This window comes from Dunckerocampus dactyliophorus, chromosome 1 (assembly GCF_027744805.1).
Source record: "Dunckerocampus dactyliophorus isolate RoL2022-P2 chromosome 1, RoL_Ddac_1.1, whole genome shotgun sequence".
Taxonomy (NCBI): Eukaryota; Metazoa; Chordata; class Actinopteri; order Syngnathiformes; family Syngnathidae; genus Dunckerocampus; species Dunckerocampus dactyliophorus.
The window spans coordinates 40505645-40518506 of record NC_072819.1 but is presented as its reverse complement, the minus strand read 5'-3'; the positions used below and the strand labels follow the sequence as shown (position 1 = coordinate 40518506).

The window sequence follows — 12862 nt, the reverse complement described above, 5'->3', positions numbered from 1 at the left end:
GTGGACTCTGACTGACTGGGGTCTGCCTGTGAGAAAGTTAAACACCCAGTTACAGAGGGAGGGAGACAGGCCAAGTGTGAGGAGCTTATTTGTGAGTTTGTGGGGGCTGACTGTATTAAAAGCGGAGCTATAGTCTATAAATAGCATTCTGACGTATGTGTCCTGGCCCTGTAGGTGAGAAAGGGCTGTGTGGATGGCAGTGTTGACTGCATCATCCGTGGACCGGTTCTGGCGATATGCAAACTGTAGAGGGTCCACAGTTGCCGCCGGGATGCTCTTTTAGATGTGGGCCATGACTATTCTTTCAAAGCACTTCATAACAATAGGAGTGAGTGCTATAGGGCGATAGTCATTCAAGCAGGTCACGTTGCTCTTCTTGGGTACGGGCACTATGGTGGTGGACTTAAAGCAGGTCGGTACAGATGCTTGTGCAAGCGACAGGTTAAATATGTCAGCAAGCACATCAGCTAGCTCTGATGAGCAAACCCGAAGTGCACGTCCTGAGATGTTGTCTGGGCCTGCTGCTTTTCGTGGGTTTGTTTTGTTTAGAACCCTGCGCACATCAGCTGATGTCACCATGAGAGGTGCGTCCTGTGTGCTCCCCAGGTTCAGCCACCCTCTCTGCTCATCAGGAGTTTGGGTGTCAAAGCGGGCATAGAACTCATTCAGCTCATCTGGAAGTGTGGTTTGGCTGGACGTGGCTACGCTACTCTGCTGTCGATAGTCTGTGATGTGCTGGAGCCCCGCCCACATGCGCCGAGGGTCTGAGGTGGAATAGTAGCCCTCCAGCTTCTGTCTGTACTGTCTTTTGGCCTCTCGTATGGACCTCCTCAGGTCATATCTGGCCTTTTTGTAGTCATCAGCGGTGCCCATGACAAATGCAGTCGAACGAGCACGTAGCTTAGCCCTTACATCACAGTTCATCCACTGTTTTTGGTTAGGGTATTTTCTGTAATACTTGGTGGTGGTAACAGTCTCTATGCATGTGCTAATGTAGCCAGTAACAGCAGAAGCATATTCATCCAAATCAACAGTACAATCTTCCCTCCCCGCTGCAGTTTTAAACACATCCCAGTTTGTGCAGCCAAAGCAGTCCTGAAGTACTTGATCAGTTTCTTCATTCCATACTTTAACTGCTGTACTTACAGGGGGAGCTTTTTTGAGAAGTTGTCTGTACGTTGGATAAAGGAATATAGAGATGTGGTCAGCCTTTCCAAAGTGGGGTCTTGGAACAGCCTTCAAAGCACCTTTCATGTTGCAGTAGACTTGGTCCAGGATGTTATTTTCCCTTGTGGGAAAGCTCACATACTGGTAATATTTGGGGAGGACAGTCCTGAGGTTACAGTGGTTGAAATCGCCAGATATAATGAATACAGCGTCTGGGTGTTTGGTCTCGTGTTTATCAATGATGTCATGCAGAAGGCCTAGTGCATTAGCAGTGTTAGCTCGTGGTGGGATGTAAACAGCAGTTAAATACACAGCGCTAAACTCACGAGGTAAATAAAAAGGTCTGCATTTCACCATCAGCAGCTCAATGTCCTGCGAGCAGTGCTTTTCCATCGTCTGTACGTCTGTGCACCACCGTTTGTTTACGTAAACACAGACGCCGCCACCTCTGTGTTTACCAGACGCTAAAGTCCGATCTCCCCGGTAAGCAGCAAATGATTCCAACTGGATCGCCGAGTCCGGTATATCCTCCGTCAGCCAGGTTTCTGTGAAGGTGAGGACACAGCATTCCCTGATCTCACGTTGAGCTGTAATCCTTGCTCGTAGTTCGTCCATCTTGTTTTCAAGAGAGCGGACGTTGGCTAGCAGCAAGCTTGGTAGCGGTGGCCTAGTCGCTCTAGCTTTTAGCCTAGCATGCAGGCCGGCTCGCTTGCCTCGTTTACGCCTCGGATGCTTTGCTCGCCGGGTATTCAGCTCACCGGGGCCGCAGGCTGCTGCGTTCTCCCGGCGCAGAAGAAAGGCAAAGTCTGAGAGGCTAAATGAAAGTTCATGGTGAACCCTGCCGATGTTCAAAAGTGTCTCCCTGTTGTAATGTACTGCGTGAGTGTGTTGAATGTCAAAAATGAACAATAAAATAGCAAAAAATAGAAAAACACGGGAGAGTGTCACAGAGACGTCTGCCACGGAGGGCGCCATCCTTGAATGGAGAAGCACAAAATGGAGAGCAGTGAAGCATACAAGCGTATTCTAGAGGCACATTGCATGCTGAGTACGACAAATTCATACATGTTGTCAGGTCTGCACTGATATTCAGAGTCCTGCCCTCCCCGACAGTTCATCACACCCCACAAGGGGACCCATCCCACTATTTGAGATCTTGTGGACCATTGCTCCACTTGCAAAGCACCATTGGTCGCTCTAATATAGGATGTTCTGCACAACTGGAGGGTACTTAGTCCAACCCTGCCTCCCAGTTACAGTGATGCTATGTGCAACTGATATGGGCAGATTGTGTAGCTGACCCCACCCTCATCCCCCGTATTTACAGTCTGCTTCTATTCAAGCTCCGGGTAACACGTGCCAACGGAGACCCCCGATCATGGAGACAATCTTGTCATCACTGAGCTGACCTCTTCACTGTGCAGTGTGGTGCGTGGCACTGATCCCTGCTCACCGCTCTACAGTATGCCAAGACAGACGGCCCCCACTCATTTGCTTGGCATGAAGCACAAGAGTGGCTGTTCACATCCTCCTCGATATTATGAATAGACATACTGTAAATCTAAAGCTCTGATACCAGCTCCGTTTTTTGCCAGCGTATCTTGCGTGTGTTTGGATGCCTGAGAGGCTCCGCAGGTCAGCCCACTGTTGACAGCCTACACATGCAGTAAATGCAGCCCCATAATTCATGAGTATGACCTTTCCCATTTCGCAAGGCTATGCATGTAAATGTATGAAAACACAAATCTGTTCATAGTCTTTTTTCCTAAAATATGCAGTTTTATATATCTAAGAAATATAAAAAGAAAAATAATAGTCAATATATTTTCTCATAATGGGCGTGTTGCCATGGAGTCACTGAGGATTACCACATGCAAATTGCATGTGAGAGAAACAAATATTGCTTTCATACTCTGTTCCGCAGTTATTCGGGGAACAATAAAGCCCACATTTAGATGTCATCAACAGCAGCAGGAATGTAAGGATTATTCTCTCCTTTCTTGTGGTCTTTTCTATTTCTGAGAATCGCCATGACTAAAACATACAGTATTAGTTTAAAGCTAATCTTATTCCAGAATAAAGAAAAGACCAAGTCTTTGCCTCAACCCATGCAAAACACCTCATGGCCAGGAGAATAAATGTGGCATAAAAGTGGAATTTCAATTTATAAACAAACTTTACAACTGTGTTTGAAGGAAATGAGTTGTTTTTGTTGCCCGCACAGTGGCGTTGTGGTTAGCATGTTGGCCACACTGTCTGGGTTCCAATCTCCATTTGGGCATCTCGGTGTGGAGTTTGCATGTTTTCTCCGGGTACTCTGGTTTCCTCCCGCATTCCAAAAACATGCATGACTCTAAATTGTCCATAGGTATGAATGTGAGTGCGAAGGGTTGTTTGTCTATATGTGCCCTGCGATTGGCTGGCGACCAGTCCAGGGTGTGCCCCGCCTCTCGCCCCAAGTCAGCTGGGATGGGCTCCAGCCTACCCGCGACCCGAGTGAGATTAAGCGGCATAGAAATGTATGGATGGATGGATGGATGGAGTTGCTGTTGTAACTGTGAGTGGCTGTGGAAGAGTAGTGGAGTGCAGAGAGTGTAGGTGGTTGTATAGCCCTCATTCATCATTCATCAACTGGGTAGGCAGAGTGTAAGTGGCAGTGACGGACACAAACTCTAATACGGAGGTGTGACATCTCCATGCTTCTTGACCTGCTATCTTATGGATCTATACATTACACGACACAAATAAGAGATATCTGAGAAAGAAAACAGGTTGGACATTTTAATCATGATGGGTTGGATAGGAGGGACGGTCCGGAACTGACGCAACATGAGAGAGGTAGGTACAAATATGTCTCATGGCTAGTAGTATAGTAGTATATAGTACAATATACGTCTAAAAATAATTTCCTTAAAACATATTCAAATAATTCTTCTTCTTGTAAGACATTATAACATGAGAGTTGTGTCTTATCTTTGCTGAATTGTCTTGTTAAGTTTTTAACAAGTTTGACTGACGTCCATTTTTTGCAGAGTATCATGTTATTGCTTTCAATATGAGCATTGTCATTGTGTCAGATATATACTAGTATATACACATTTTATTCCTGCAACTTACAACTATAACATTTTTGTGGTCCCATACATGGATTCATAGACTCATAGCACCTTGTACACATTTTATACTATCACTTATCAACTTATGTGGATAAACTGTTTTTAAGCAAATTTAGTTTCATTTACTTATGCTACTAATGCAAGTAACACAGTTTAATCAATTAAGGATCATGTTTCATGTTTTAATCCCCAAAATGAAAGTATAGACAAATGTGGCCTTCATGAACTTCCAGTAACTAGCTGTGCTATCAATATTAGTGTAGCCAATTGAGCTACGGTTAAGAAGATTAATTTTGTGTTATTGGTGTCTCCTGTTTGTTGCAATGAAGAGTTTATGACCAGCACAAGAGGTGGACCCCATGCACAGTAAAGATGGGCACACCAGTCGAACCAGTGCTGCTGATGCTTTTATGGCAAAGTGTTTGGGCTTTGGACATCCCTCTAGAAAGTGAGTTAATAAAACCTTTTTTTCTGATTGGACTTTGTGATGTGTATTATCTTCTGCTTTAATGCCTGCACTCATTCATCCCCTGCCTGCAGTCCGCCAACCCCCAACCATCACAAAGCAGTCAATGAAGGAGCATATTGTTGACCCCAAAGACACCATGGTCATTGAGTGCGAGGCCAAGGGAAACCCTCATCCTATGTAAGCAGCAGATGATGCAGCCCATTGTTGAATATGGATTCACGCTCTCTCAACAAAGCATTTTTTTTCTTGTTTCACATAAGTTTCTCATGGAGGCGCAACGGGAAGTATTTCAACGTGGCACGTGATTCGCAGGCATCAATGCGCAGGCGCTCAGGGACGCTGGACATCTATGCCCGGAACAATCCAGAACAGTATGAGGCAGAATATCAGTGCATTGCCTCCAATGAGTATGGCTCTGCATACTCCAACAAAATCAGACTGAAATTGTACAGTAGGTTGAAAATTACACTATTGTCTCTCTCTGGGTCCTCTAGCGTCCTCCTACAGTCCAAAAACATGTATGAGAGAATAACTGAAGACTCTTTTTGTCAGTAGGTGTGAATGTGAGTGGTTGTGTCTTTCTTCATGCCAATCCTGTGATTGACTGGTGATCAGTCCTTAATTAGCTTGCATAGTTTCTATGGATGGGCAAATATTTAACATTATGCACAAAGGATAGTTTGTTAATTCAGGGGTCACAAACCCGTCGATCGCGAGCAACTGGTTGATCTTTGGGACTTTTGGGCGATCGGCAGAATCTTAGAAAAATAATGTATTATTACATTAATTCCGTCCCCTTCCGGAGAGTGACCAACATGCACGCATTTTGAGCAGTGGACACGCCCGTACGCCTCGCCGCTCTCCAGGCAGCAACCCGCAAGCTCCAGCCAAGAGCCCAGTCCCCAAAGCCCGGCCGGAGATACTAGTACACCAGCTCCCCTTGCCGTGCTAGTAAAGGTTGAGTGAGCAACGTGCAGAAGGGTCGAGCGAGAGGGAGAGCACACAACAGTTGCTGTGGCACGTTAATATGACTCAAAATCTGCCTTTTCGACCTCAAAATTAAGGCACAAATATAACTCCATCGACATGCACCTCCAAAAAAATCTTCGAACTGCAGCTCGTTAGGGCTGACTATTGTAACGCATTGACCGGTCTCTCTCCTCACCACCGCTCGCCCACGACGCTGAGCCAACAAGCCGAGCTGTAATTTGCTCACAGAGCCCACGCCGCAAGTCCGACCCACAAAGTAGGGGTGACCAAAGTGCGTGCAGCTCGGGGGCCATCCGCGGCCCGTGGCTCATTTGTCATTGCATCACTGCAGAAACAAAATAACATTTAAAAAACAGCAAAAATGGTAAAAATAGAGCAAAAAGCACAATGAGAAAAAGCTGAAATGTTCAATAACACAGAGTTTTGTGTTACAATATATTGTACTGTATATATTTTTTGTAGGCATGCAAATATATATCCTGGTGGGGGTGGAGGGGGGAGGGGTAGATCTTGCACAGGTTCACAGCCGAGACCAGGGATTATGGGCTCAAAAAGGTTGGTGACCATGGGTTACATAATGAAACAAAACTTGGCTTTGAACCTGAATGGAAAGTTATGCAATTTTGTTTGTGCAGGAGCTCCTGTGTGGCCAAGAGAGATCGTGGAACCTGTGGTTATTAGTGCTGGTTCGCCTTTGGTCCTGTCCTGTGATCCTCCAGCCGGTCCGCCTAAACCTGAAACCTACTGGATGGCCAGCTGTGAGTGTCTCTTTAAAGCTAGAGCTTAGTTATGGGTGTTGAAACGCTACACTTCAAGTGAATTTGTCGGTAGTTTTATGCAGTCATAGGTCGTTTATTGCAATCCCCACAAATCAAACGGACTTCATAAAACAGAACAGTAGAACAGTCAGTTTAAACTTTTTTTAATCTTCTTCAATTTTTTTGTAGATATTGACCTTGATCAATGTTTTATCAAACCTTGTTGAGGTCATACATTTGTTTTGGGTAATTGTGTGTGGTCTACCAGTCACAGTGCCATGTCTGACCCCAAAAACCATTCCTACTCGTGTCACATATGACCATATTTCATTTCAGGCTCATATGCCAGACCCTTTAACTGGCCAATTCAGACAGCCTTCCCCACCATGCACCCTGTGCGGCAGGACCGCCGGGTATCCATGGGGATCAATGGAGACCTGTATTTCTCCAACGTTCTATTCAACGACTCTGCCTCTGATTACTGCTGTAGCGCCCGGTTCCCCTACAAGAATGCCATCCAGCAAAAGATGCCAGTGGTTGTCAAGGTGCTCACAAGTGAGTATAGGAAGATTTGCTGTCTGTTCTGCTATTCTGTTCTACTGGTGTTACCTTTGACACCAGTGTTAATATAACATGAGGGGTATACTGCCTGGTCCACCAATATTGCAGACCACTAATATTGATGATCCATGACCGCCATGACAATGTAAAATACGCTGCTTTCTTGTTTTAGAAAGAAGTGTACATTTTATTATATATGTTTTAAGGCCGTAAAACCCCTCATCATACACTTAACACACTTTTCTCAGACAGGCAATAACATTTTCTTACATTTCTTTCTTGTTTAAACAGTCTCAAAAAAGTTCCAACCTTCATTTGAATTTTAATGATCAAACCTTAATGATCAACACAAGAAATTATTAAGTCACTCCCGCATATTTCACTCCTGTGACCATGCCTTTTCGTCCTGGCTCCGTATCCTTATTAAAACATATTGCTGTAGATGAACCCAAGCTTCATTTACAAGATAGCAAGCAAGCAAGCTAGTGATGACACAGGAGACATGGCAGGACGACACGAAGGAGACTGATTGACAATGGTCTACAGCCAATCACAACGCAGAAAACAATGGGACATGAACACTCAACTTCCCACAGTGCAATTCTTCTTAAAGGACCAGGCTCGGCCTGTAACAGCGTTCATATTCTGTAATAAAAAAATAAAAAAGAAGCACAAAAAAAAACAAATCTGCAAAACAGAGAATCCATGAAAGGTGAACCGCGATAGAGCGAGGGAACATTGTATTAGCATCCACTTCACTCATCTAATCCGCTACTTCCTGAAGCGGCACGCTAAGCATCATTGGAAATGTAGTTCTTTTGGCCATAAATTTGCCACATCACTGTATAAGCCACAGGGTTCAAAGTACCGGAAATTACGGTATTTATTTGTTTCCAACATAAATTTTCCTTGTTTCAATACACTTGACATCTCTCTCCTTAACTTAGCTTTATTTGAACTTTTGCCCCATATCTTCATTCTGCTTCCTGAGAATTTTAGGATTGTGTTTAACTCTGTGAGACCCTTATTTTACTAATTGCAGCATATAGAACACACTATACGGTTAAATTGGGTTTGTGTGCGTGTGATCCTGTTTGTTCCTCTTGCAGCTCGAGCGGTGATGGAGGCTGCCCCCACCTGGCTGTCTCCCACAGGCTCATCTAGTTCTGTTCTGGTCCTCCTGGGAGAGGAACTACTGCTGGAGTGCGTCGCTGCTGGAGTGTAAGAGTGACACAGGCATGACATATGAAGATATGATATGAATGATTTACTCGAATCTACAAAGAGATGCAATAAGATCAGAGTAATGTGTAGATTTTAAGACATGTTTATCGTCAACAAGGCCCACTCCTAGCATCACCTGGACGAAGGATGGTGAAGACTTGGTGGTGACCTCACGCATGAAAATGAAACATTTCAACAAGATGATTCAAATCCCAAAGGCATCTTTTGAGGATGCGGGCGAGTATGTCTGTACTGCCACCAATAAGATCAGCTACATTCAACACGTATTAACGGTCAGGGTAAAAGGTGAGAAGTCAGCATTTAGGAAGTGGGTTGTTTTCTGCAATGATACAGCAGCTGACATGAGTATTTTTGACAGCGGCTCCATTCTGGTTAGAAAAACCTGATGACTTAGTTTTGGCTCCTGAGGAAAGTGGACGCTTGGTGTGCCGCTCTGATGGCGCGCCTCGTCCCACAGTCAGCTGGTTCATCAATGGAGAACCAATAGAGAGTAAGAATCACGCAACAAGGGTTAAAGCAAATCAAAATAATCTCACCTGGTGCCATTGTCTTTCTTTTTTCTTTAAGCTGCAACACCACAACCCAACAGGCAGGTGTCCGGAGATACACTGACCCTCAGCAGCGTGACTGCCGCCAACACAGCTGTCTACCAGTGCAATGCCTCAAACCCGTATGGCTACTTATTGGCCAATGCTTTTGTCAGTGTGCAGCGTGAGTTAACCACCCCGTCTTTCCTGTGCAAACACTAAACCATACACAGAAAAACAATAATAACGGCTCTCAGGGCATTCAATTGATTGCAACTGGACTTTTCAGGTTGTCTTCGACGTTTCGCCTCTCATCTGAGCAGGCTTCATCAGTTCATGCTCAAAGACTAGGTGGGACACACACCAGTCAGACTAGGTAAAGGATGAATAGATTGGATCTTAGACAAAGCTCTCAGACTAGAGCTGTCCTATCCAGTCTGACTGGTGCGGGTGTGTCCCACCTAGTCTCAGTCCAGTTGCGATTGAATGCCCTGAGGATGTAGTGCCTTGGATGAATGAGAATATTCACAGGCTGTAATAACGGTTGGTCGCCGTGCTCAGTGATTATAATGGTGATGATTAATAAATTGTGTTTACTAGATGCAACACCTCGTATTCTTGGGCCAAGGAACGAACTCATCAAGGCCATAGAGGGAACTCGTTCCTTTTTGGACTGCCGCTACTTTGGCTCTCCGGTTCCTGACCTGCGATGGTGAGGAAGATACTGTTTGGCACCTTCAGAGGTAGCACGTGTGATTTGTCTATTGTGTTGTATGTCCATGTCTTTTGCACTTTTTTGGGTTGCCTCACACAGGTCCAAATACGGACAGGGAAATCTCGAAGGAAATCGTTTTAAGACACATGGCAATGGGACTCTGGAGATAAGGCGCACACACATAGAGGACCAGGGAACCTATGTGTGTGTAGTCAGCAATGTTGCAGGCAGAGATGAGAATCAAGTTCGACTAGAGGTCAAAGGTGAGAAAGTGAGTGTTTTTCTAAACACTTGTGTCATACCGTGTGTTTCTATCCACTCCCCTACGCAGAACCTACCTTGATTGTCAAAAGACCACAGGATATGAAAGTCATCCGTGGAAGCGACGTGCGCTTGGAGTGTGGCGTGAAAGCAGACATCACCACACCCATCACGACCACATGGATGAAAGACAAAACCACAGTCACACTTGGCTGGAGGTTCGTTTCAGGCATCCAAACATGTTGAACTGATACCACAAGGCCCTCATACATTTTCATTCTTCAAACATCTATTCTCTATATTGTCATCTCAGAATGTCCCTTGATGAATCAAATCTGGTCATCACCAACGTAAACAGAGGTGACGCTGGCATCTACACTTGTGCCATCCAGAGTGAACTGGACCAAACGTCTGCATCAGCACACCTAATGGTGATGGGTATGACATGTTCAGAACAGGCTGAATCTAGGATCTTAACTTTAGTGTGTCAAGCATACACCACACTGCCATTTGCGTACTAATACGACAACAATACTTAATAATGAAATGAGTGATAAGAGAAGACCTCTTCATAATACACTAATCCCTCGTTTATCTCGGTTAATTCGTTCCAGACCTGAGTGTGATAAGTAAATTTCCATGAAGTAAGATTCTTTATTTCTTAAGAAAAGAGTTTCATAGTTAGAGCATAGAAAACCTGTTTATGACTTTCTACATACGGTTTTTAACATTATTAGAGCCCTCTACAAATCAAACAACACTATTGTCATCTTTACACTTGTATTATACCCAATATAGTAGACAACATAATAACAGAAAATAAGCCATTTAAAACATAAATAAGACTTGTGCTCGTGTGTGTTGCTGTAAATGTGTTCCGGTGCTAGGGAAGCTGACCGGGGCAAGTGACGTGGGGGGTTCAGAGTTGAGTTTTAACTTGTCGTGGATCACAGCCGCAACAGTAGCCCGTGTTATTATGATGATTATTACTGTATGTTACTATTATTATGCTTGTTGTGAGATGATTCAAACCTGCAAGAAAAGCCTGTTGTTCCAGCGATCAAGTCTGGTGCTTGCGTGTCTCACCAAACATTACAGTACCATTACTGACACCTAGTGACCAGTGTAGAATACTACATATCATCACGTCTTTGAATGCGCCTTCTGAATGCCTTATATTGTTTTTTTAATTTAATTTAGCCATTTCTATGCTTGAAAATGCTTAATTTCGGCAAAATAATAGTACACTAATAATATTTTGACAAATAGTATTTAAACACAAAACAGCATGTTTTATTAATTAATATATTTTTTTAAAAACCGTGGTAAGAGTGAAGACGCAAAATTTGAAGCGTAAAGTGGTGAGGGGTTACTAGGCCTGGATCCTCATAGAGCCATGAAAACTCTCAAGGTAGTTTTACACATTGTTCATCTTAAGCCCGTATTATTATGACGTGAGTTTAACTTTTACAGTGGAGTGCTTTATGTCTTTTGTCGCTAAATGGCCACAGTACTCTGGCGTCTTTGACAGACCCAATTTGGATTACATAAAAAATTGATGTGTTGAAACAGAAAGTATTTTATGTTGTCTGTTAGAAGACCGTGTCACAAAATGATAACACTTTGTATTTGCATTATAATTACTACTGTCACCAGTGTTTTTTTAGTCATGCTGCGATTAAATGTAAGGGTCTAAATATTTCCATGCTTCAGAATACATCATGTTATATGTTAGCAATACAACATGTCAGGCTTGTTATTCCTTTTCAACATGCTTGCATGTGTTTTCGTGTAGATTATCCAGATCCCCCCACTAAACTGGAGTTGTCTGATCCATATGAACGCAGCGTTAGACTCAGTTGGGTCCCAGGAGACAGCAACTTCAGTCCCATTACAGGTAGGAGGTGCCAAGAAATGCTAAACATGACTACATTTTATTATAACGCTATCATTTTTGCTACTTTTTTTTTTTAGACATTTTTTATGTTCATCTTTTTACTGTACTTTTAATGCAAAAATTACGATGGCCGATAGGGGCAAACGTGCAGCCACGTCCAAACGCTACAAACACAGGAATGATCCAAAACCATAAAGACACTTTAAAACACATCCAATGGGAAAATGCTGCAGTCCCATAAACGCTGCCAGATAAAAATCTAATTCAAAAGAAAAATGCGGCAAATGCCAAAACACCCACACAAACCCCAATAAACACATGTACTGTATGAGAGAAATGCTGCAACTCCACAGAAAAAAAGTTAGCCATGCTACCAGGGGAGCCAGACCTGAGGGATATCAGTCTTTAAAAACATGAGCAGGATGACCAGAAGAAAGTTGTTGGAATGAAAACGTACATTTTTATTCATGACTTTGTTAAACACTTGGCCGTAAAAAACTGTTGCTTTACAATACGGTAAAATAATACCTCTTGAGTTTCTAAAGATGGATATCCCTCAGGTCTGGCGCTCCTGGTAGCCTAGTTAACTTCTGTTTTGTTCTGTTAACTTGCAGAATTTCCCTCCATGCAGTTGTTTTAGTGGGGTTTGTGCGTTTTCGCATTTGCAGCACTTTTCTTTTGCATTTGTTTTTGAACCTGTGGTGTTTATGTGTTTGCAGCATGTTTAATATGGAGCATTTTCCCATTGCATGCGTTTTATGGTGTTTGTGTATTTCTGATTTTGCATCATTTCGGCATTTGGACGCATTTTCCCCGTTGGCCATCATAAAAAAACACTTGAAGTAATACCAATTTCAATAAATCTTTGAATTTTAAATATATATTTAATATTAATATATTTCTCTTGCAGAATACTTGGTGCAATATGATGATGATGACTGGTTACCTGGAAAGTGGAAGAACTTATCAACATACCCTGGGAGCCTAAACTCTGTCATTCTGCACCTTGCACCCTTCACATACTATGAATTTCGCGTTATCGCCATCAATGAAATTGGACCAAGTCGGCCAAGTCGGCCATCGATGCGCTTCCAGACGAGCGGTGCACGTGGGTTTAATGCTCTTGAAGCATACAAGTGTTTGGAATCATTTGTAG

General features: G+C 43.4%; 1 protein-coding gene across 6 annotated transcripts in view; it reads left to right on the top strand.

The window, feature by feature from the left end:
* nfascb (neurofascin homolog (chicken) b) overlaps positions 1-12862 on the top strand; it is a 28734-nt gene that overhangs the window by 8676 nt on the left and 7196 nt on the right. For 5 of the 6 annotated variants that reach the window (XM_054775139.1, XM_054775138.1, XM_054775137.1 and 2 more), the window contains 15 exons: positions 4613-4731; positions 4824-4929; positions 5013-5203; positions 6378-6500; positions 6837-7055; positions 8171-8282; positions 8404-8591; positions 8665-8796; positions 8874-9017; positions 9434-9545; positions 9648-9811; positions 9880-10027; positions 10123-10247; positions 11605-11706; positions 12617-12814. In XM_054775139.1, the coding sequence (XP_054631114.1) occupies positions 4656-4731; positions 4824-4929; positions 5013-5203; positions 6378-6500; positions 6837-7055; positions 8171-8282; positions 8404-8591; positions 8665-8796; positions 8874-9017; positions 9434-9545; positions 9648-9811; positions 9880-10027; positions 10123-10247; positions 11605-11706; positions 12617-12814 (2140 nt within the window). In that variant the 5' untranslated portion in view covers positions 4613-4655. The remainder of the gene's footprint in view (positions 1-4612; positions 4732-4823; positions 4930-5012; positions 5204-6377; positions 6501-6836; positions 7056-8170; positions 8283-8403; positions 8592-8664; positions 8797-8873; positions 9018-9433; positions 9546-9647; positions 9812-9879; positions 10028-10122; positions 10248-11604; positions 11707-12616; positions 12815-12862) is intronic. The other variant, XM_054775142.1, reaches the window with a different exon arrangement.